Source organism: Carcharodon carcharias, chromosome 1 (assembly GCF_017639515.1).
Source record: "Carcharodon carcharias isolate sCarCar2 chromosome 1, sCarCar2.pri, whole genome shotgun sequence".
NCBI lineage: Eukaryota > Metazoa > Chordata > Chondrichthyes > Lamniformes > Lamnidae > Carcharodon > Carcharodon carcharias.
The window spans coordinates 246565253-246591260 of NC_054467.1; the positions used below are offsets into that span (position 1 = coordinate 246565253).

General features: G+C 42.3%; 1 protein-coding gene across 3 annotated transcripts in view; it reads left to right on the plus strand.

Moving 5' to 3' along the window:
• dnaaf9 (dynein axonemal assembly factor 9) overlaps nucleotides 1–26008 on the plus strand; it is a 237916-nt gene that overhangs the window by 66243 nt on the left and 145665 nt on the right. For all 3 annotated transcript variants that reach the window (XM_041190151.1, XM_041190158.1, XM_041190167.1), the window contains 8 exons: nucleotides 1698–1753; nucleotides 4447–4582; nucleotides 9076–9157; nucleotides 9243–9279; nucleotides 11427–11511; nucleotides 21806–21882; nucleotides 23938–23982; nucleotides 24839–24884. In XM_041190151.1, coding sequence (XP_041046085.1) covers nucleotides 1698–1753; nucleotides 4447–4582; nucleotides 9076–9157; nucleotides 9243–9279; nucleotides 11427–11511; nucleotides 21806–21882; nucleotides 23938–23982; nucleotides 24839–24884 — 564 coding nt within the window. The remainder of the gene's footprint in view (nucleotides 1–1697; nucleotides 1754–4446; nucleotides 4583–9075; nucleotides 9158–9242; nucleotides 9280–11426; nucleotides 11512–21805; nucleotides 21883–23937; nucleotides 23983–24838; nucleotides 24885–26008) is intronic.

Sequence of the window (26008 nt, forward strand, 5' to 3'; positions counted from 1 at the left end):
TGCATAGCTGCAACATACCACCTGTCCTGCCATTGTTACTTAAGTTATTAAGTTAAATTAATTAAGGGAGTAATTAAATTACAATAATTCCTATGTATACCACACCTCTTTCCCCTGTGCACCGAATTCCCATGTGAACCTAATTCGCCACTCACTCAGTCTCTGTCTCACTCCCGCGTAGTCGCCTGTCTCCTTGTGCGCCCCTTACTTACATATCATACCCTACGCCAATCTCTTCTCTGTCCATTGGAATCTTGCCCTCATCCAACACCCCTGCCTCTCTGTGACCTGTGGACCTGGTTTCATGTTCACAGGCCATTTCGAATCTCTGCTCCTCTGTCTGACTGAGGATAAGAGGGTTAGGGATAGCCCCCACCCACTCGTCTTCACTCCACCACATTGTGATTTCTTTTCTCCGGTAAAGGAAAAAGTGCATAATTTGTCCCCCTCAACAAGCCTTCCCCACCCTCCCAAAGTACAGTTGACCATCACATCATTGCACATCACACTGACATACATGCCAACCATGTCTTTTTAAAAAATTCATTCATTGGATGTGGGCTTCGCTGGATGGGCCAGCATTTATTGCCCATCCATGGTTGCCCTTGAGAAGGTGGTGGTGAGCTGCTACCTTGAACCACAGTAATCCACATGGCATAGGTATACCCACAGTGCTGTTAGGAAGGGAGTTCTAGGATTTTGACTAAGCGACAGTCAAGGAAAAGAGATATATTTCCAAGTCAGGATGGTGAGTAACTTGGAGGGGGAATATCCAGGTGATGGTGTTCCCACCTATCTGCTGCCCTTATCCTTCTAGAAAGTAATGGTCATGGGTTTGGAAGGGGCTGTTGAAGGACCCTTGGTGAATTCCTGCTGAGCAACTTGTAGATCAAGGCACATGATTATGTGCTACATTGCGCTCTGTATTTCACAACCCTGAGCACCAACATGTGTTTCCACTCACAAAGACATCTACCGTAGGTTCCAACTGTCCAACTGGAATTAGCCCTCGCCCTGGTAGAGTGCAGAAGGTGATCCTTTTCCGACATTGGATCCAGACTCTGCGAACTACGTCATGGCTGCTGACCAGGCCTGCCTCCTCCGTCCAGGCCTTCTTGCTCATGTGAGATGGCGTCCCTTGGCAGCAGGATGTCATGACAGTCAGTTACTGCCTCCAGCAAGACCCTAAGGCACTCATCCAAAAAACAGGGGGCAGATTGTATCCAGGCATTCCTGTCACACTTGGGAAGGGCTGCTGGCAAAGATGCCACCCTGGACACAGGAGCAGCACTCTAAATCAGGAATGGTCACCAAAAAATTTTGAATTCAATACCAGCTCCCTGAGACTCTGAGTGCAGACTTCCAGCTTTCAGGGAGCTGCATTTAAATCCCCCGTTTGCACCCTTGCTGTTCCTGGTGCCCGCCGCCTTCCTGCCCTCGCTGGCAGCGTTGAGCTTCTCTCATTACACGTTTCACTTTGCTGGCAGTTAATTGGCCAGCCAGTGTGAAATTGACTTTGGAAGACGATTGCGGGCGGCAACGATTTCACATCTGCTTCTGGTCCCGCCGATCGCACTCGCACGCCAAGCTGAAAATTCAGGCCTTAGACTTAACGCAACAAAATCTGTTAAATGTATTGAGCATTTTAAGGCAGTTTGGTTCCTCTTCCAAAAATGACATTTTATTTTCTTTTTCAGCCTTTTCGAACTTACTTCAGCCATGGGTTGATAACCAGTCAAATAACAGAGAAAAGGTACATGTGAATGCAAAACAATTTCTTACACAGTATCTGAAGACTTTAACTTGTTAGTTTTTTTTTGATTTTGGGCTCTATGTATAGGTACCCTTTTACTTTATTAGATTAGCTCATTTTTAATTGATGGTGCCACTGCATGAAAGAAAACTATTTTTAAAGCAAAAGTAAGCTGGTTAAATTGTTTTTAGGACCATTTTGATTGAATATTTTATAACGTCAATAAAAGCCCTCAGTTAACAGGTTATGACAATGAAATTTGGTTGCGTAGCTACAGGAATGGGAGTAGTTAGTGATTTATTTCCATTGTTGATTGTATAATTCCTTTACTGTTTAATTGAAGAGTGTGGCAAGTGCACCTGCTGCTGGTACTATTCTGCTTGAATAAGGGTAAAGATTATAAACTTTCTCAATAGAATTTAGTTCAGGAACAAAATTGTGACAAGCGGTTAAATAAATCAATTTGTCAAACTCTGCCACAGATTAAAAAATCTCTGGTTGTGGGGGGAGCTGGTGCTATCTATTTCAATGATTCTATGTTGTACCTAGATTAACTCTTGTCTCAAAATTTTGAAATAGGTTTTCGTCACAAATTTCTCTGTCAGTATTTGATAAACTGAGTGCTTTTGTAGTTTTTAAATGAATGGGTAATTAATTTAGCTTTCATGAGGCCAGTCGTCTAACTATTGATTCCTGTTAAGTAATCAGTTTGTGCTTTGCTGGACGTCCATTGGGCAGTAAAAGGGAGAATGCATTTTGGAAGGATAGGAATAACATTTGTGATAAAGTAGGACATGGAATTGGTTCAAAGTCTAACAAAGTATGAAAATCACCATGAGGGTTTTTTGCCCAATTTGCTTCAGTTCTGAATGGACAAAGCTGGTATAATTCTCTAAATTTAGAGTTAAGTAAAAACTCTCGAAGGACGAAAGGTTTGGAACATGAAGAATGTATACTTCATACAGAGGCAGTCAAGGGGTTATTTTTGTTGTTGTAGACTGAATTCTAAAATGTATGCAATTTTAGCTTGTGGTGTTTGATGTAGCCATTTAGTAAAAGTACAAAAGTCACTCCTGTAAATAAATGATAACAGATACCCAGGTGATTCCTGTAGGACTGAAAATTTAGACAACATTCAAGCATTTCCCCTAAGTATTTTCTACTGCTCATGTATCCATGTACAGAAATTAATTCAGTTATATGAGCATTTAAACCGTTCTCTGAATATAGGAATTTAGAGGCAAAATTATGTTCGCACTTGAATGAAATCAGGAAATAGATTTATTTTAAGGAGGATTAGAAATATTGACTTATCTTTTGCCCTTGCCCACCCCATCTCACAAGCACAACATATCACTCAGTTCAAACACTTCAACCAAATGTTGTCCCAATTTTTAGACCTACAATATCTGTTATTATTTATTGAAACAAGAATGTTTCTCGCTTCTGAGTCACGGGGCAGAATTTAATTTGTGCAATGGGTGTCCTGCGCACTGTTTGGAGAATTGCAGGGGATCCCACGTCTCTTCTCCCTGGGAGGCCCAGTGCGATTTCAAATGCATTCAGACACTTGTCTGGACAACACCAGGCTTTGCACGCGATCAAGTCCCCAGTGGGATGGAAACTTTCCAGTCAGAGGCTGTCATTTGTTCATCATCCGCTCCTGGTGGACCTGCTGTTGCTGCTGCTGGTAATGCACAGTGGCCTTTAACTGGGATCATCACTGGATCCTTGGAGAGGTTAGTGGGGAGAAATGAAGGTTCACGGGAAGTGGGGGGGAGGGGGGGGTGCGTCATCAGAAATATAGGGTGAGGGGGGTTGGATACAAGGATGGGGTGGCTTCCAGCGCCTTTTCTCCCCAGTGTCCCAATGCCTGGTCCTTCACTGGGTGCCTATGAATGAGAGACTCAAACCCCCTCCCAATGGTGCTACAAGCAAACCTGGGCAGCCTTAGAAGGCATGGGAGACCTATGCAAGTTCAGTGAAATTCCTGATTCCCCATAAACCCCTGGTGGGCTCAGGGGCAATTTGGTTTAAGTAGCTTGTTAACAAATCTAATTGCTTTCCTGCTGCCAACAGGTGGGATTTTTGCCTTGGGCCCTTCTCGCCTCCCCACTAAATGCAGGACAATTTTCCTCCCACCAGGGATTGGACACGTAGCCTCCCATTCGATTCTCCCAGCACCCTAGCAATCAAATCCTTTCCACCATGCTCCATTAAATTTTGCCCAGAAGGTTTTGGGTTCAAGGCTTTTGTCCAAAAATCAAAGCTTACACTGCAATGCCATACTGAAGAAGCACTGCACTGTCGGAGGTGCTATCTTTCGGAAGAGATGTTAAACTGAGGCCCCATCTGCCTGGTTGGATGAATGTATAACATCCAAGAAAAGCAGGGGGAGTTATCCCTGGTGTCCTGGCCAATATTTATCCTTTAATCAACATCACAAAAAATAGAAGTTATCTGTTCATTATCACATTATTCTTTGTGGGAATCTGCTATGTGCATACTAGCTGCCCACATTACAAAAGTGAGTACACTTCAAAAAAAGTCCTTTATTGGCCGAAAAATGCTTAAGTGCTTTGGGATGTCCAGTGGTTACAAAAAGTACTATATATATTTAAGTCTTTCTTCAATGAAAGTAGGCTACAAATGTTCAAGATGGTTTTACTTTTGTTTTTTCTACCCTTATTCAGCACTGATCGGCAGCCTTTTGTTCTTTTTGGTTGTCACTCAACAAAAGAAAACTTAAACTCATACAGCTTTACTTTTCCATCTGAGGGTCACCTTGTTAAAAACACAAACAACAGAGGAGGCACAGCTAGACATATGGTATTGTAACTCATTTTTCCCATTTCATGTTCACAGTCAGGTATGCTTGCTGGTTTTTACTGCAGCTGTGGCTAATTTTCTGGTAAATATAAATAGGATGCAATACAAAAGTTATTCCACAAATGTGCTGATTTGGATTTCTCATCCCACAGAAAGGTTAAGTTTAAGGTTGCAAAATATGTTTATTTTTTAATGCTATCTAGAATGTAATAAAACTATTCCTGATTGGTACAATTGTTAATTGGTCTGCATTCAAGTAACTTTACGCAATACCTTGAGTAAGATGCATGTTTGCACCTAGGACTATGTTTGAATTATGAAGACAAAAGGGGCCAGGTTGTTTTTTTCATTCCGACAGGCGAAATGAGGGTGATCTCATGTGTGAGTCAAGCCTAAAACTTAACTTTGACCAAATGGTTAGCTTTTGGTTCTATGGGATACCACATTACATCTATGTCTTAGTATTGATCAGCTGGGTTAAACAGGATATGCTGTAGCTTACATCAAAACGTTTTTGGTGGAGTAGATACAGGAGATAGAGTAATAAAATTTTGCAATATGACTATGGAAAAATTGTGTTGTTCATTTTAAACTGCATAACTTCATGATGATGTTCAAGTTTCGATATTGGACTGTTAAGGATAGGGACAATGTCACATTCATTTCTAAGAGGATTAGAAAGCAGCAAACATTTTAACCATCCAACAGAAAGGATGAAGGGGCAGCCATAATAACTGCATGCAAATAATCTTAAGATTATGTCAATACTCATAGGGGAGAATTCTCTCCCCATTGGGGGAATGGAGTGGGCGCGCTGCCATTTTATGTGGGCAGGCACACTCCCTGTGCGGGTGGGGGGGAGTAGGCTGAGTCGGGGTGTGAAAGAGTGCAGAAATCTCCCTGAGGCACAGAGTTGCCTCAGGGAGATCAGTTTGAGTTTCAAAAATTTTAATTATTTAAATAAAAAGAAAATAATTTAGGACATGCCCCCTCGTGTGAAAGTGTCACATGAGTTGGGACCTGTCTACGAATTTTAATGAAAATCTTTATTTCAATTGTAAATCATTCATGAAACCTCATCCCGCCTGTGGATGAAGTTTCATGAAAAAGGTGAAGGCTGCCTGGGCTCTTCGCCTGCCTGCCAACCTTAAGGTTGGATGGGCAGCTACGTTAAGTGGTTTAATTAGTTTTTAAATGACCTTAATAGGCCTTTGACAGTTCAGCAAGCACGCAGCCGACTCCGGTGTGCGCCTGCTCTCCGAGCCGAAGATTCTGACCACAGTAACTATGGTGACAAAAGTCAGTTTTTGTCAGTTATAATGATCTTGGATATGACTGATGTTTTGACTTACCAACAAATGGACACTTTCAAACTCATAGTCCAGAAATAAGGTATTTTAGTCCTTCCCATTGTATAGCCAGAACAGTAGCCAATGATTTGATAAATAGTTACATTCCAGAACAATTTGAAGCCAAACTTTTGTTGGATGCCTGAATTGCTGAGTTGAAATACGATAATTTGAATTTAAGCATTAAAGCATAATAAATGGTAGTTGTTGTATTTTTGTGTACTGAGGAAGTTTGTTTTTCCCCATGGTGTACAGGGTGCCCAATATTGTTGCTTGATTTACTAATAAATGTTATCTTGTACAAAGTAGTTATCTGTACCCCTATCTTTTAAGGGCAGGATTTTCTGGCCATCGGGCGGGCCTGGGTGCAGCTGGGAGACAGTCCACTGCCTGTGATTGGCCCCTGAGCGCAATTTCATGCCGGCTGGCCAATTAGTGGCCAGCCAGTGTGAGACGCGCGCCGAGAGCCTCAACACTGCCGGGGTGAGAGTGAGAGAAGTGTGAGTGCAGAAGTCAGCACATGCGTGGGGGAGCGCGCACTGAAAGCTCCCTGAAGGCAGGGAGCTCCCTCAGGGAACTGAAGATTTTTGGAAACAGAAATAAAGATTTTAAAAATGAGAGAAACATGTACCCACGTATGACTCAGTCACATGAACAGGAACGTATTAAAAATGATGTCTAAAAAATTTTTTCTTTTTAAAAAATTAATGCTGGAAACCTCATCCTGCCCGTGGATGATGTTTCATAAAAAATACAAAGGCCGCCGGGCAGTGAAAAATTGCTTTTAATTGATAAGGGCCTCAATAGCTGGACAGGTGGCTGAGGTTGTGGCGGGGGAGCATTTTAGTGAGGGTAGTGCAGTTGATGTAGTTTATATGGATTTCAGCAAAGCCAAATATGGATTTGACAAGGTTCCAAATGGGAGACTTACAAAGAAGGCAAATGCACATGGAGTACAGGGTAATTTGATAAAGTGGATTCAAAATTGGCTTAGTTGTAGGAGACAGAAGGTGCTGACAGAGGAATGCTTTAGTGACTGGAAGGCAGTGTCCAGTGGCGTACCACAGGGATCTTTGCTGGGTCCCCTATTATTTGTCATTTATATAAACGACATAGATGACTATGTGGGGGGTAGGATTAGTAAGTTTGTGGATGACACAAAGATTGGCTGGGTGGTTAACAGTGAGGTTGAGTGTCTTGGGCTACAGGAAGATATAGACGGGATAGACAAATGGGCAGATAAGTGGCAGATGGAATTTAACCCTAAAAATGTGAGGTGATACACTTTGGAAGGAGTAATTTGACAAGGAAGTATTCAATGAACGGCATGACACTAGGAAGTTCTGAGGAACAAAGAGACCTTGGCGTGTGTGTCCATAGATCTTTGAAGGCGGCGGGGCATGTTAGTGGGGTGGTGAAAAAGGCATATGGGACACTTGCCTTTATCAATCGAGGCATAGATTACAAAAGTAGGGAGTTGTATAGAACCTTGGTGAGGCCACAGCTGGAGTACTGTGTGTAGTTCTGGTCGTCACACTATAGGAAGGATGTGATTGCACTGGAGGGGGTGCAGAGGAGATTCACCAGGATGTTGCCTGAGATGAAACATTTAAGTTATGAAGAGAGGTTGGATAGGCTTGGGTTGTTTTCATTGGAGCAGAAAAGACTGAAGGTCGACCTGATTGAGGTGTACAAGATTATGAGGGGCATGGACAGGGTGGATAGGGAGCAGCTGTTCCCCTTAGTTGAAAGATCAGTCACTAGGGGGCATAAGTTCAAGGTGAGGGGCAGGAGGTTTATTGGGGATGTGAGGAAAAGCTTTTTTACCCAGAGGGTGGTGACGGTCTGGAATGTGCTGCCTGGGAGGGTGGTGGAGGTGGGTTGCCTCACATCCTTTAAAAAGTACCTTGGCACGTCATAACATTCAAGGCTATGGGCCAAGTGCTGGTAAATGGGATTAGGTATGTAGGTCAGGTGTTTCTCACGTGTTGGTGCAGACTCAAGGGGCCTATTCTGCACTGAGATTCTGTGAATAGGGCTCTTAATTGTTGGCGGGCACACTGCCGACTTTAGTGCATGCCCGCTGACCGAAATATCGCGCGCTATTTTACACCCCCCCAAGGAATGTAAAGTCTCGCACTAAGATTAAATAATAGCTGTATCGCTGTCAACAGACTTAAGTGACATGCTGGTGTTGGTGTTTCAGTTTCAATGCTGAGAACATTGTCAGTAATTCTTCAAAGAGTTTGAGTGTAATAACAGCAAGTTTTATTTTGTCACACCGATTTGATGATTTAATTTGTTTGTCCAATCAAGATATTCTGGGAATTGTGCCAAAACACATTGGGCAGAATTTTCCCGTCGGCGTTTTGGGGGCGGGGCCCGCTCGCTCACGGGAAAATGACTTGGGGTGATGTCGGGAGGAACTTCCGACGTCATCCTGGTCCATTTAAATATTGAGGAAGGTGGGCGGATGGTGAAATCAGCTCTCTGTCCGCTGACCTGTCAATGGCCATTGACAGAAATTGTTAAGATAATTAAAGACCCTGCACGTCCAACCTTAAGGCTGGCGGGCAGGCCAGGAGCCCTAGTGGGCTTCTTATAATACATGAAACCTCATCCACTGGTGGGATGAGGTTTCATGTCCATTTTTAAAAACTTTAATAAAGTTTATGCCCTTTTTATTAACATTTCCTCATTGTCACATGAGGGGAACATGTTAATTTTTCTATTTTTTATGTTTTTGACACTGTCAGTAATCTCCCTGAGACAGCACTTTGACAGATGGGGAATCCCTCCACCCCCCGCACATGCGCATCCTGTTGGGCAGGCCGCTGGGCAAGCCTCAATTGGCCCACCCACTCAAAATGGCTGTGGGCCCCATTTTGCCAGCAGAGTTTGGCTGCTCGCCTGCCCATCAAGGTAAAAATTCTGGCCAATATGTGGGAAATACTGAACACAAGCTTGCACCCTACTGCTCTGTGGCCTAGCGTATTGCTTCTTTAATGTGCTGCTCTGTACATTGTTAATTCTGAATCTTAAATTATATTTTACTTTTGTCTGAAAATATGCAGAATTGCTTGTTGCTTGTTTCATTCCAAATTGCAAAGGTTACATGAAATAATATAACATAATACCCTCCAGGTTGTGCAGTGTACATCCCCCAGAGGACCTTTGGCATGCTCACGGACATATTTTTTTGGAAATTCTCACGTACCTTACATGGGTAAGTTAATACTTGAATAACCAATTAATTTCTTATTTCTAAAGATATTCAGAAGTGAAATGAATGCCTATTTTAATTCTTGCAGGCAAAGACAACAATCAGCAGAAAAAGAATGAATTGTTGTAAGTTTTACTCTTGACTTTCTATGCCAACTTTTGAAATAAAACAGAAATAATGAACTTGGACCAACATCACTTGTAATGGTTGTCAACCCTTTTTTAAATAAAGATGTAAATCCCAGGATTACTGTAAAACAATCAATAGATAGGAACAGGGTTTAAAAATGTTTGGTTTTAAGTTGGAAACCAGGGTTGCAGTGCCTGTCGTCTTTTTGTATCTTTAGCTGAGTCCATTTGGTCAATGCTAACATGCAAGTTTTTTGCCACAGAGATGTTGCATATTGATGGCAAATTTAAATAGACTTGTCGAGAATATTATGTCATTGTTGCTTTTTAATACTTATTATTGGTCAACTGAGTCCTATATGGGCAAAGTTGAATTGAATAATCCTCAGTGTGTGGAGGGTTACCCTGCAGGAAGGACATGCAGCTATTATTGGTAATGGCTTTCCCATCAGACTGCTAACAGTTTTGCACATTGAACATAAAAGGCTTCTTCTGGTATAATGAATTTGAAGTAGTTGCTCATTTTTTGTTCGCCTGCTCAGTACCCAAGTAGCATTTCATTCAGACCTTTTTAAATCAAGAATAAAAAATGGTTTGTTACTGTGGAAAATTAGTATGGTATTTTTGATAATGAAGAATGATTAAAAAAAAATGTTTGTTTAGCCTGAACTAATATCTGTTCGTGCAAAGACCAGGAGGGTGGAAATTTTAACTTCTACTGAGAGTGTAAATACTGTGACTCAAGATGACGATCAGCCAGGTGCCAGCAAGTATTGCATAATGTAAAACAAGTATTAGTTTGCAGTAGTGCAAAACGAGTGACACCAGATCGTCCAATTGATGGAAAAGAAATTCAGCTAGGTTTTTAACGAGCGGCAGATCTGATATCAACAGCTTTATTTTATCACCAGAAGTTTAAAATTACCCCTCAGGAGTGTACAGTAGGGGAGTTTTAAATGTACACAACAGAATTATGATCTGAAATTGTTGAACTCGATGTTGAGTCTGGAAGGCTGTAATGTACCTGATAGAAAGATGATGTGCTATTCTTCGAACTTAGGTTGAGCTTCATTGGAACAGAAATGACAGAAAGGTCAAAGTAAGCTTGGGGCAGGGAATTAAAATGACAGGAGACCAGAAGTCATGTGGCAGGCAGTGCCTTTGGACTAGTAATCCAGAGATCCAGGGTAATGCTCTGGGGACCGAGGTTGGAATCCCACCACGGCAGATGGTGAAATTTGAATTCAATAAAAATCTGGAATTAAAAGTCTAATGATGACCATGAAACTATTGTCAATTGTCGTAAAACCTCATCTGGTTCACTAAAGTCCTTTAGGGAAGGAAACCCGCTGTCCTTACCCACCCTGGCCCACATGTGACTCCAGACCCAATGGTTGACTCTTAAATGCCCCCTCAACAATAAATAAATGCTGGCTCATGAACGAATATAAAAAAAAATGCTTACAGACGAAAAGGAGGTGTTTTGCAAAGTAGTTACCCAACTATTCCATAGAGGGGAATGCATCAAGGGCACCAAATATTGTACACTAAATTGAAAGAAGTACATGCAAATCGCTGTGGTACTTGTGGATGTTTGAAGAGTTCCCGATGCATCATATCCCAATGCCCTGGAAGGTGGGAAGGGGGAGGCAGAGAGAGCATCTTCTGCTTTTCTTGTACTTGGGAAGGGGAGATGGGTGTTCGGGGTGATTGAAAGGGCAGGGCAGGGTAGCAGAGCAGAGGGAACAGTCACTTTTGGATTGCTGAAAGGGAAGGGGAGGGGTGTTGCATACATATTTACTTCACAAACGTCTGCCACCATTCAGTTAAGTAGGTAAGGAAGTAAGGTACACACAGCAATCAAAAATCAGTCCCTCGCTCTGGCTTTCCTCTTGGCATTTTACCAGAAACACCCAGAAAAAGATTGAAGTACCATGGATAGTCCATGAATTTGTGAATATTGATATCACATCCCAATATCCAGTGCCTATTACTTAATTTTAACTTACTAATCAGAAATGTCATTCACCACATATGTATTCTTAGTTAGCTACATGTGGCTGGTGGATAATATATTGGCAAACACTGTTCTGGGCTGCATCATGAATCAGTGAGTAAGTTTCTGAATGATCTTTATTTCATAGGGTGTTGCCACAGATTTATGTTGCTGTAGTAGAAGCAGTGCTGGCTAGCATCCGATGCTACGTAGAAACTTCCAGCATAAAAATTGTAAGTGCCTTTTGTAAGATTGAATTTTAACTGTTAAACAGAGGTTTATGCTTATTTTGGTGTTGTAGCCTGTAGCAAGCATGACTAATTAAGTTAGAAGTTAAATCATCATACCCTGGCAAAACGCTTGAATCTTGGCAACATCCTCCAAATGGATGAAGGTGGGATAATATGGAAATTAAATGACTGACAACTTGTAATGCATGGGGGAATATTCTTGTTCCATTTGTATTTTATGAATTTTCAGCTCAATATTGTGAAAAATGTAGAAATATTGGCGAAAACAGTCTGAGATGGCATGACCCCTCATTCCACTTACTTCTGCTTCAATACTAACCCTTGAAGTAACTTTCACAATTTCATAATACTCTGTGAAGAGGTCTCATCTGTCATTTAAGTCTCATTTGAGTCAAGTTTTAATCTATTTTTAATCTTGAATCTATGGTCTCTCATCCTTGATTCAAATAATGGAAACCTTTATTTCCATCTACTTAGACATAGTTATAGAAACTATTGGAAAAGAAAGAACTTGAATTGTATAGCATTTTTCTTTGCTCCAGGATGTCCCAAAGCGCATCGCAGCGCATGAAGTTGTTCTCAAGTAGTCACTGTTGTAATGCAGGGAGAAATTTGTGCACAGCAAGATTCTGCAAGCAGCAATGAGAAACATGACCAGATAATGCGCTTAGTGATGTTGGTTGAGGGATAAATATTGACCAGAACCAGAAGAGCTTGCATTTATATAGTACATTTAAGGTTGCAAACCATTTGAAGGTTCTTCAGCGAAGCGTTATTAAACAAAATTTGGCACCACACCACATAAGGAGATATTAGAACAGGAAGAAGTAGGTTTTAAGGAATCTTGAAGGAATTGAGGTTTGGGAGGGAGTTCCAAATCCTGAAGAATGTAGGGCTGGAGGATGATACAGAGATAGGGATGGACGAGGCCATGAAGAGATTTGAAAGCAAGGATAAGAATTTTAAATTTGAAAAATTGCTGAGCCTAATGCCATTGTTGGTCAGAAATTGAGCATTTTGGAAAAAAGAGACATGCTGTCAAAGCTTTTCATCTTGTACTCATCAAGAATGACAAGAATGCCAAATTTCAAAGGGAGCAGCAATTTATACTGCATGGGAAAAGGGATGCTGATTGGTTATAGAGTCATAGAGGTCTACAGCACAGAAAAAGGCCCTTCTGCCCATCGAGTCTGCACTGGTCAAACAAGTACCTTACTATTCTAATCCCATTTCCAGCACTAGGCCCGTAGCCTTGTATGCCATGGCATCGCAAGTGCAAGTCCAAATACTTCTTAAATGTTGTGAAAGTTTCTGCCCTTACCACCCTTTCGGGCCGTGAGTTCCAGATTCCCACCATCCTCTGGGTGAAAAAACATTTCCTCAAACTCCCTCTAAATCTCCTGTCCCTTACTTTATATCTATTCCCCCTGGCTATTGATCTTCCATCAAGGGGAAAAGTTACTTCCTGTCTACTCATCTATGCCCCTCATAATTTTATGCACTTCAATCATGTCCCCACTCAATCTCCTCTGCTCCAAAGAAAATAACCCCAGTCTATCCAATCTCTTCTCATAACTAAAACTCTCCAGCCCAGGCAACATCCTTGTAAATCTGCTCTGCACTCTCTAGTGCAATCGCATCCTTCCAATAATGCGGATTCCATAACTGTATGCAATATTCTAGCTGTGGCCTAACCAGCATTTTGTACAGTTCTAGCATAACCTCCCTGCTCTTATATTCTATGCCTCAGCCAATAAAGGCAAGTATCCCATATGCCGTCTTAACCACCTTATCTACCTGTCCCGCTGCCTTAAGGGACCGGTGAACCTGCACACTAAGGTCCCTCTGATCCTCGGTACTTCCCAGGGTCCTATCATTCATTATGTATTCCCGTGCCTTGTTTGTCCTGTCCAAGTGCATCACCTCACACTTTTCCGGATTAAATTCCATTTGCCACTGATCAGCCCATCTGACCAGCCTGTCTATATCCTCCTGTAACCTAAGGCTATCCTCCTCACTATTTACCACCCCACCAATTTTCGTGTCATCCGCAAACTTACTGATCAACACTCATACGTTCAAGTCTAAATCATTTATATATACCACAAACAGCAAGAGACCCAACACCGATCCCTGTGGAACCCCACTGGATACAGGCATCCAGTAATAAAAACACCCCATGACCATCGCCACCTGCATTCTACCACTCGGCCAACTCTGGATCCAATTGGCCAAATTGCATTGGATCCCATGGGCTCTTACCTCGGCTTTGGTTGGTGAAGGTGTTGCCATGCAAATGCACCGGGGAGCTATTGTCCCCCATGCTTTTGTTTATTTAAACAGGTGTACATCTGTTTATCTGTTTTGCCTGCAGAGGACAAGTTCCTGCATATGAATATTTGTAGCTTCTAGCAAACGACATTGTGAGCCTGATTGCTAATCTTAAATTGGTTGTTAAATTCTTAGCACAGTTGGGATTGTTCAGCAAATGTTGCCCAATCGTGGAATCACACCTAACGTTAGACATTATGTTCTGAGTTTTGCAAGCACAGGTTAGTTGCATATGGTCAGTATGACAATGAAGAGTGCAGGAGGGCCTGCCAAGAGCAGCACCAGGCATACTAAAAATGAGATGTCAACCTTGTGAAGCTATAACGAGGAGGGGAGGACAACTTGCATGCCAAACAGCATAAACAGCAAGTGATAGATAGGGATAAACAACCTCACAACCAATAGATCAGATCTAAGCTCTGCAGTCCTGCCACATCCAGTCGATAATGGGGGTGGACAATTAAACAACTCACTGGAGGAGGAGGCTCCACAGATATCCCCATCCTCAATGATGGAAGAGCCTAGCGCATCAATGCAGAAGATAAGGCTGCAGCATTTGCTACAATCTTCAGCCAGAAATGCCGAGTGGATGATCCATCTTGGCCTCCTTCGGATGCCAGAGTTCAGCCAATTCGATTCACTCCATGCGATATTAAGAAGCGGCTGAAGGCAGTGGATACAGCAAAGGCCATGGGCCCTGACAATATTCCAGCGATAGTACTGAAGACTTGTGCTCCAGAACTTGCTGTGCCTTTAGCCAAGCTGTTCCTGTACAGCTACAATACTGGCATCTACCCGGCTATGTGCAAAATTGCCCAGGTATGTCCTGTACGCAAAAATAAGGACAAATCCAACCCAGCCAATTACTGCCCCATCAGTCTACTCTCCATCATCAGTAAAGTAATGGAAGGGGTCATCAACAATGCTATCAAGTGGCACTTGCTTAGCAATAACTTGCTCACTGACGCCCAGTTTGGGTTCCACCAGGGCCATTCAGCTCCTGACCTCATTACAGCCCTGGTTGAAACATGGACAAAAGAGCTGAACTCAAGAGGTGAGGTGAGAGTGGCTGCCCTTGACACCAAGGCCACATTTGACTGAGAGTGGCATCAAGGAGCCTTAGCAAAACTGGAGTCGATGAGAATCAGGAGGAAAACTCTCCACAGGTTTGGAGTCATACCTAGCACAAAGGAAGATGCCTGTGGTTGTTGGAGGTCAGTCATCTCAGCTCCAGGACATCACTGCAGGAGTTCCTCATCGTAGTGTCCTTGGCCCAACCATCTTCAGCTGCATCATCAATGATCTTCCTTCCATCATAAGGTCAGAAGTGGGGATGTTCGCTGATGATTGCACGATGTTCACTATTCGTGACTCCTCATACTGAAGCAGTATGAAATGCAGCAAGACCTGGACAATATCCAGGCTTGGGCTGACAAGTGGCCATTCATGCCACACAAGTGTCGGGCAATGACCATCTCCAACAAGAGAGAATCCAACCATCGCTCCTTGATTTTCAATGGTATTACCATCACTGAATCCCCCACTATCAACATCCTGGGTGTTACCATTGCCTAGAAACCGAACTAGACTAGCCATATAAATACTGTGGCTACAAGAGTAAGTCCGAGGCTAGGAATTGTGTGACAAGTAACCTACCTCCTGTCTCCCCAAAGCCAGTCCATCATCTACAAGGCACAAGTCAGGATTGTGATGGAATACTCCCCACTTTCCTGGATGAGTGCAGTTCCCACAGCACTTAAGAAGCTTGACACTGTCCAGGACAAAGCAGCCCGCTTGATTGGCATCACATCCACAAACATTCACTCCCTCCACCACCAATGTATGGCAGCAGCAGTGTGTACCATCTACAAGATGCACTGCAGGAATTCACCAAGACTCCTTAACAGCACCTTCCAAACCCATGACCACTACCATGTAGAAGGACAAGGGCAGCAGATAGATGGGGACAGCACCATCTGGAAGTACCCCCCCCCCCCCCAAAAGTCACCATCCTGACTTGTAAATATTTCGCTGTTCCTTCAGTGTCGCTGGGTCAAAATCCTGGAACTCCCTTCCTAACAGCACTGTGGGTGCATCTACACCACATGGACTGAAGCACTTCAAGAAGGCAGCTCACCACCATCTTCTCAAGGGCAATTAGGAATGGTCAATAAATGCTGGCCCAGCCAACAAAACCCACATCCCATAAATGAATAAAAAATGCCTATTGCGAATAATTGAAGGGATGTGCTGTTTTATATGATACACCATGGCCTACACACTTGGCATTGCACTGGCACTCAAATTCATAAACCACATTACTCATTTGTGTGGTAGGCTTAATGGTGTTAATGACAGATACAAATTTGTGTCCAACGGACCCGCTGCATGCATGACCGCACAGCCCTGCTCAAAAGCAAGTTACCAAAGTGCTTTTTATACTTCTCTAAGAGTAATGAGTTGCTTGATGGTGCATGTGATAGGATTCACCCTCATTGTTCACTATGTCCACATATCTACAGGGTGACCACGACACACAAAAGTAACGTCCCATTATACCCTATGTTATCCATTACAGGCTGTTGCAACCATTTCTGAGTGAGCACTCTATATGCACGGTGAAGGATTTTGCAAAGACTATGCAACCGGCATATCGACAGCAATGCCGTGTCAATGTGCTTGTTCGATATTGAGAACGTATTCACTAATGTGCTCAAGGAAACCATTGAGATTTATGCTGTATCATTAATGATGAGAAATTTTTTCTCTGAGGTCGTTAATCTGTGGTATTCTCTTCCCCAGAAAGCAATGGAGGCTGGGACATTGAATTTCTTCAAGGCTGAGTTAGATAAATCTTTGATAGACAAGGAGTGAAGAGTCATTGGGTCAGACAGGAAAGTGGAGTTGAGACCACATTCTGATCAGGCACGAACTTATCGAATAGCGGAGCAGGCTCAAGAAGCTGAAAGGCTTACTCCTGCTCCTAAATCCTTTATTTATTATCTCATGGCAATCTGTACACACTGTCATGTTTTGAATCTGTATTCTTTGAACTTATGAACTTAGCACCTTGTGCAGTTGAAATCAGATTTAATGGAATTATGTATGCTCAAATAGATGGTGTTACCATTGATTACCCTCTAGGGCCAGCTCTCACTAATATTTTCATCAGTTTCCATGAATAACGATTTGCATATTCCGATACGTGGATGATACATTTGCTATACTTGAATCTGCAGCTGCATGTAAGAATTTCCTTATGCACCTTAATGCACTCCATCCTGCACTCAAATTCACCTTTTGAAATTGAACAGTCTAAAGATCTCCCTTGCCTCTGTGCCAGTTGAGAAATGCACTAATTGGTGTTCTCCTACTGTCAACCGCAAGCTTACATTCACTGGTCAATATATGTTATCAGCCATGATCTTATTGAACGGCGGAGCAGGCTTGAGGGGCCGCATGGCCTACTGCTGCTCCTAATTCGTATGTTTGTGTTCCTACAGCTCCACTGCTGTTTTATATCCCTTCAGCTGTTCGCAATAGGCAGGGTACTGATCATACTCAACTAACCTGTGCTTGCAAAACTCAGAATATGCATCTAACGTTAGATGTGATTCTGCGATTGGCCTTATTGGCAATCTCGTAAATAGGGCCTGAGCCATCTGCTCACCATGCAAGATTATGCTGATATAGGGTGCATCATCATCCTGGGGATTACCATTGACTAGAAACTGAACTAGACTAGCCATATAAATACTGTGGCTACAAGAACAAGTCAGAGGCTCGGAATCCTGCGGTGAATAACTCACCCCCTGACACCCCAAAGCCTTCCATTATGTACAAGGCACAGGTCAGGAGTATGATGGAATGCTCTCCTCGTGTCTGGATGAGTGCAGCTCCAACAGCACTTAATAATCTTGACACCATTTAGGACAAAACTGCCCATTTGATTGGCACCCCATCTGCAAACATTCACTCCCTCCACCACAGATGCACAGTGGCAGCAGTGTGCGCCATCTGCAAGATGCAATGCAACAACTCACTAAGATTCCTTAGACAGCACCTTCCAATCCCACAGCTGCTACAATCTAGTAGGACAAGGGCAGCAGGCACATGAAAGGACCACCAAGTTCCCCTCCAAGGCACTCACCATCCTGACTCTGAAATGTACCGCCATTCCTTCGCTGTTGCTGGATCAAAATCCTAGATATCCCTCCTTAGCAGCACTGTGGGTGTACCTACACCACGTGCACTGCAGCAGTTTAAGAAGGCAGCTCACCACTACTTCTCAAGGGCAATTAGGGATGGGCAAAAATGCTGGCCTAGCCAGCGACGTCAACATCTCATGAATATATATATATATTTTAAAAAATCAAAGCTATCTTGCAAGATAATGGCTACCCTGTTCAGATTGTTGCTCACTGTATATCACGCATACTCACAAGTAGGCCCAAGTCCCAACTTTCAGACCTGAAAACCACCCAATCTACCTCATTACCCTGGAAGGATAAAGTATCTCAAAGATTTGAGCACCACCAGAAGTTAGCCATTTTATGCTGTGACTAAGCAGTGGCAAAATAAGTGATACTTTCCGCTAACAGAATGCTGCCAATGTACCACAAAGATGCTGTGCCTATCACACAGATTAGTAAGTTGGTGTATGAATTTTGGTGCCAGTGCAATGCCAGACATATGGATCGTACATCCCAACAACTGGTATCAAACAGCATGTCCCTCAGTCTGTTCGCAATAGGCAGAGTACTAAGTGTACTCAACTGGCCCGTGCTTGAAAAACTCAGAACATAATGTCTAACATTGGATGTGATTGGGTAGCACCTGCTGAACAATCTTGAGTGTGATAAGAATTACACCAATGATCAATTTAGGATTATCAATCAAGCTCGCAATGTAGTTCACTTATACTTGCTAGAAGCTACATATATTCAGACATAGGGACCTGTCCTCTGCAGGCAAAAGGAATATGCTCAGACACCTGACCTTTTTTTGAATAAACAAAAGCATGGAACACAATAGCTCCCTGGTGCCATTAACGAATGCAATGTCTTGACCAATCAGAGCCAACTGACCAACCAATCAGCAACCCTTTTCTTTTGTAGTATAGATTTGTAGTTCCTTGGAAATTTTTAACTCTTGCATCCATCCTGATGCGTGCAAGACAAAAAGTTTTTCTTTTTATTTCATTCATTGTGGGCGCCAGCATTTATTGCCCATCCCTAGCTGCCATTGAAAAGGTGGTGTTGAGATGACTTCTTAAACCGCTGCAGTGCATGTGGTGTAGGTACACCCACAGTGCTGTTTGGAAAGAGGTTCCAGGATTTTGACCTGGTGACAGTGAAGGTACAGCAATATATTTCCAAGTCAGGATGGTGAGTGACTTGTAGGGAAACTTATGGATGGTGGTGTTTCCACTTAACTGCTCACTAATCCTTCTAGATGGTAGTGGTCATGGGTTTGGAAAGCTGTTGAAGGAGCTTTGGTGAATTTCTGCAGTATATCTTGTAGATGGTACACACAGCTGCTCCTGTGCAATGATGGTGGAGGGAGTGAATGTTTGTGGATGTGGTGCCATTCAAGTGGGCTGCTTTGTCCTGGACAGTGTCAAGCTTAAATGTTGTTGGATCTGCGCTTATCCAGGCAAGTAGGGAGTATTCCATCACACTTCTGACTGTTGTTCCTTGTAGATGGTGGACAAGCTTTGGCGTGTGAGGAGGTGAGTTACTCGTCGCACGATATCCAGCCTCTGACCTGCTGTTGTAGTCACAGTATTTATATGGCTAGTCCAGTTCAGTTTCTGGGCGATGGTAACCCCGAGGATGTTGATAGTGGGGGATTCAGTGATGGTAATGCCATTGAATGTCAAGGGGCGCTGGTTAAATTCTCGTTTGAGATGGTCTTTGCCTGACACTTGTGTGGTGCGAATGTTACTTGCCACTCGTCAGCCCAAGCCTGGATATTGTTCATGTCTTGCTGCATTTGGAAGTGGGCTGCTTCAGTATCTGAGGAGTCACGAATCATGCTGAACATTGTGTAATCATCAGTGAGCATCCCTTCTTCTGGCCTTATGTTGGAAGGAAGGTCATTGGTGAAACAGCTGAAGATGGTTGGGCATAGGCCACTACCCTGAGGAACTCTTGCAGTGATGTCCTGGAGCTGAGATAACTGACCTCCAACAAACACAACCATTTTTCTTCGTGCTAGGTATGACTCTAAACAGCGGAGAGTTTTTCGCCTTATTAACTCCATTTTTGCTAGGGCTCCTTGATGCCACATTGTCAAATGCGGCCTTGATGTCAAGGGCAGTCACACTCATCTCACCTCGGGAGTTCAGCACTTTTGTTCATGTTTGAACCAAGGCTGTAATGAGGTTAGGAGCTGAATGGCCCTGATGGCACCCAAACTGAGTGTCGGAAAGCAGGTTTGTGCTAAGTAGGTGCTGCTTAATAGCACTCCTGATGACCTCTTCCATTACCTTACTGATGATGGAGAGTAACTGGGCGGTAATTGGCTGGGTTGGATTTGCCCTGCTTTTTGTGTACAGGACTTACCTGGGCAACTTTCCACATATACGGGTAGATGCCAGTGTTGTAGTTGCACTGGAACAGTTTGGCTAGAGGCGCGGCAAGTTCTGGAGCCCAAGCCTTCAGTACTATTGCCAGATTATTGTTAGGGTCCATCACCTTTGCTGTTTCCTGTTCCTTCAGCCGTTTCTTGATATATGGAGTGAATCAGACTGGCATCTGTGATGCTGGGGTCCTCTGGAGGAGGCTGAGATGGATCATCCACCTTGGCTGAAGATTGTAGGAAATGCTTCAGCCTCATCTTTTGCACATCATGTATTTTTTCAGCAACACTCAGGGTCTGTAGTACCAAGTGACTGTTTGTAGGCCTGAAAGCTCAGGACTGACGGGTGAAGGGACAGATGAAAGTTAGAATACTGGGACTAATGCAGCATAGTTTTGGATGAGGTAGAGGTGGGGCTCAGAGTACAAGAGAAGGAAAAAGATTGGAAGTGGGTAGGAGAGTGTTGGAGGACTTGAGTCAGGAGATAACAGAAGCAGCAGATGGGCTGAGACAGGAATGGTCATGTGTGCGATTATGAAGATTTAAGTAGGTAGTCTTGGTGATGCAAAGGAAGCCAAAGCTCAGATATGACACCAAGATTGTGAAGAGTGAGATACAGCCCCAGACAGTGATGTAAAAGAGGAATGGAATTGGTGGCTAGGCACCCGAAGAGCTCTCCTGCTTCTTTTCAAATTGTGAGACAAGATGGGGCCTCAATTTAACATCTCTTTAGAAAAACAGCATCTCTGACAATGATTCCCTCAGTACTACATTCAAGTGTCAGACGATATTATGTGGTCTTATCTTTAGAGTGAAGTTAGAATCCACAATGTACTGAATCTGAGGTGAGAGTGCCACCAGTGAAACAAGGCTGACAACTAAACAGTAATGAAGCAATATATGGAATATCTTTTTTTCCCCCTCTGCTCTTCAATTTGGAAGTGGGAGCAACTTTTTGAAAAATAAAACCTATATTGCTTTTTATTGACCAGCCAAAGCTTCACATAGGCAATATATATTTCTCACTGTGTTGAATGGAAAGCAACTTCCAATAATTGAGTAAAATAAGGAGCAGCTTGCAAGAGTGCACAGACCAAGTAAATTTCTGTACACTTTATCCATGGTTCAGAAAATAGGAATCAGTTTGAATAGATTAACCTTGGTGTATTTGAGTAGATGTTGCACAGCCCACTGTCTTCTCTGCAGCAAATGTAGCAGAGACTGCCATGCCAAGTTATGGCTCCTGAGCCACACCAAGTTGTGCTTAACACATTTGACCACCATGGCGCAAACCATCGTCTTAAGAGATGGAAGGCTGCCACCACACAGTAATAAATTAATACCCCATTTTGTTAATTCATAGGCCAAAGAAGTTGCTGAAGAGGTTTTCCTTTCAACTTTGGATTATTACAGTCTTATGCAGTACAAAACTGTCCTAAGGTATGTGTAACAATTTTTTATCTTAGGGTTGTAAGTTAACTTTTGAACTTGGCCAAAAAGAACAGCAGTATCACCTGAGGAGAGACATCATGTGCTTAGTACTTGACAGAAAGCACTGGCGTAATCGTGCTTCTATTTCGTATAGCGTATCCAGAGAATCATAGAAACATCTTCATTACAATAAGTTACTGTTCAGCTAATTGCAGTGCAATCGTTTTTCCTTAGTCTTTTCCCATATCCTTTTGTATTTTTCAAATATCTTTACAATTCATGATATATGTTTGGAGCATGGAGGATAAAAGAATATGGACAGACAGAGAGCAGAACAGTTGAGGATAGAGCAAGCATTGAATAGGCACAGGAGTATGCCATTCAGCTTTATTTAGACGTGATTTATGCAAGAACACAAATTTTATTCGATTCCAGGGCCCTGATTTTCATCTTGGGCTCAGGAAATGCGAGCCCATTCTCAACTTCAACCTGAGCCCACCTCTGGGCCTTTCTTCCAGCCATACTTCTGTCTCTGAGAAAAGTGGTGGGATGGGGGCAGGTTTTGTGAGCTGCAATACACTGCGGGAGGAGCGCAGGAGGAGAGTGGGTGCAGAGGTGGGCTGGCTAGAGGCTTATCTTGATTCTCAGGGTCAGCAGCCCCGTTCCCTTCATTTGTTCTTCTGTCACCTAAACCTAAACCTCACACCGCCCCCCCCCCCCCCCAACTCTAGTTCCCTCATACTCCTCGTGCCCTTCCCACGCACTCATACTCCCCATGCTGCCACATAACCTCCATCACTACTTACCTTGTATTCACTATGGGCAGAACTCAGGAGCCATGCCTTTGAAATAGACATGATTTAAAAATAAAGTAACAAACTAATATGGCAGTCATTCAAACACACATATTGAAAAAACTCATTCATAAAAGTCATTCAAAAAATGTTAAATCTCCAGGTGGTTACCCTGTTGTAAAAACACTTATTCACTTATCACATCGAAGTCAGGTAACCCTTTAACAACCTCTTAGCACTGTCAGTCACACTCTCTACACAAGCCTCTGCTGAGATAAGTGGTTCTGATATTTTTGGAACTCAGCCAAGTGTTCACAATAGCCTCCGCTATCAAAACAAGTTCTTGGAAATGCTTATTGAAACTAAAAAAAAACCAGATGGCATTTATTTTATGTCCACAAGAAGGTGGCTGCTTTTGTTTTCTGTAAGGGGAAGTTGCTGAATTTTTTTTTCAATTTAAAAGGACCTTGGGCATTTATATCGCCTTGGATCAATACACTAGAAATCCCAAGAGTGTTTTCTTCAGTTTTGAATGCATAAGTGCACTTTTCCAAATGAAGAAAAGTACATCTTAACACTCAGATAATGCTGGTCAATGTAATGATCAACTTGCATTTTCAGAACAGAGCCCTATGATGAATCACTGTAGTGACAATACAATACAGCATCTAATGGTGACCTCTGAAGTTACAAAACATTTAACACTTGCCTATCAAAATGTTCCCGACTCCTCAGCACACTTTCCCCAGTTGTCATGAGCTCTCCAATGAGATGAGTTTTATAAGACATACAAAACACGCACCAGCAGACAAAAAAAGTGGGTTTGGGCAGGGGGAGTAAATTCAAGGTTCCTTCAGAGGCCAAAATGGTGACCCCAAACTCAAGAGATGTGTGTAGAATCACAACCCAAGTTCATCCCAACTCATGAAAAGGCCACAAAAAAAAAGTTTGGATTGGGAAAGCATTGCAAATTTGAGATTACTGCAAAAAGTTCTTAAGTTTTTGCCATTCCTGACTGTATTCCTGCCAGCAGACAAAAATCTGACCCCAGGTGTTCCATTCTGGAAAGTGTTGGGATTGTGACTTTCTGTTATGTTAGCAAAATGCATCCCATCCACGCACATCTTTGATTGTTTGGTATTCTTAAACATTCCCTTTGTGTGACCCTCAATATGTTTAAGGCTTTCCAAAATACTAACATGTATACTGTCTATTTTGATTGAACATTTTAAACAAAATGTTTTTGGTAACTCTCTCATTTTGCCTTCAGATCTAATTTGTCCTTCCTTATCCAAGCTGTGAACAATCAAGGGAGGTTAGTGCTTTTTTTGTACTCAACACTGTTTTCTAAATCTCTGATGGATTTATATATGCAGGGCTAAATTATCCATTTAGGAACTTTGGGAGAATGTACTGTTGTGACGTATTTCATTTGTTTGTCACTAAAGCCAAGTGGTGTAGTTGGAGGATTTGTTTTGATTATTGGCTATTCCAAGTTAAGATTTTCCTCTGTCAAAGAATGCAAGAATGTGTCTAAATGTGCATTCATTGCTAAATTCAGGTGTGACAGTTTCAGTTTTCGGGCTAGCTTTTGCACCTGTCCACAGTCTTCCTCAAGAATGCATTTTGATGAAGGTCAAGGAGCAGTTGTTATTATTGTTAGTTGATTTATGATATAGGAGACCAAAGGAGGATGAAAAAGTAATGTTCATTTTTAATGCAGCGCTATTTTGTGTCTGCTCTTTCTGTATCACCATGTCTGGTGGCCTGGCCAAAATGGAGAGTTGCAAATGTGAAACTGAGAATAGTCTGGGTGATGCGTGATGCATTCTTCTACCTGTGTTTCTGCTCCATGCAGCTATAAAGAGGCATGTAAGAATAGTTAATATTATTCAGTTTATTCATCATGACAGTTATTTCTGTTCTTGGTATGCTGAAATGTTTTCTGGATTATAATAAAACTTAAAGCCAGGAATGTATTCTCTCATTCGAAGCTAATTTACTCAGGAACCCTTGGAGGCTGTATACTATATGAAGCTGTTGAGAGTAACAGAAGGTACTATGGACTTCAATAGTGAATAAATCAGGCTTCTTAAGTGCCAGCTACCAATCTAAATGATAATTGTAGTTTTTACAGCTTATGAAATATTTCTTCACCTATTTCTTTCTAGGATCATCTCGTTGGAAAGCCACATAAGCAAATTCCTTATTAAAACAGTAAGTTATAAATAATGTGTAACATTTCTCTTCCGCTTCCCTGCCGCCTGTTTAAAAAAAACTTTTAAAACTTACAACTGAACATGACAGGCTCACAATGGAGGTATATTAATAAGTTATTGTACACTTGGTTGTATTTCTGTACTGACAATGCAACCACTTATTAGTTTCAAATAAAAATGTGCAAATAAAAAAATTCAAATGCTGAATGTCATAATCCTGTTCCTAACGTTCAAATAGGAGGTTCTACTTAGAAACTCAATGTCTTTGATTATGCTTGAATGGAGATCGTAGGCTTCAAGGGCTCACAACCAATACAAAGGATCCTCATAAAAATGAGGGCAGTCCTATTGGACAGCTTAAAGTGCTGTCTTTCAAGTCTGGGTAACTAAGGATATTTGCCTCACATAGGTCACAAGTCATTGAATTTCTCATTAGCAACAAAAGTTGTGGAGCACTAATATGATAAAAATCTAGTAAGTGACACAGTTTCAGAGGTGACAGATCCTGCCTTAAGAGTATTTTTAGAATCAATTCCTAAATGCCGCAAATGAAAATCGTAGAAGTAGAGTTTACATAAGATTACACAGGATATATGGCACAGTAACAGACTATTGGACCCGACCAGTCCTTGCCAGTGTTTATGCTCCACTTGAGCATCTTTCCATCTTTTCTCATCTAAATCTACTATTGGAACCATCAAATGCTTCTTCAGCTTTCCCTTGTAACAAGAATTTTTGATGACATTCCATATAAACAATTATTGTACAGACTTAATACAATGGGTAACTTAAATAAAAATTGGAGCAGCTAAAGAATTGCCTGAAGTAGAAAAAGCATTAGATGCCAGTTAAGGGAGTTTGAGCTTAGTGACACATTGAGTGGGATGCCCCTGTATTGATGTGTTGAATGTAACTCCCCAAGTCTGTCTGCTCTTCAACTCCTGTACTGTTCATTCTTGTGGTTTGGGTAATACTGGATAGAAAATAAAAACAGAAAATCCTGGAATTCTTAGGTCTGGCAGTATCTTTGGAGAGAGAAAAACAGTTAATATTTCAGCTGAATGATCTTCCATCAGATCAGATTTCCAGCATCCACAATATTTTTGCTTTAACATTACTGGA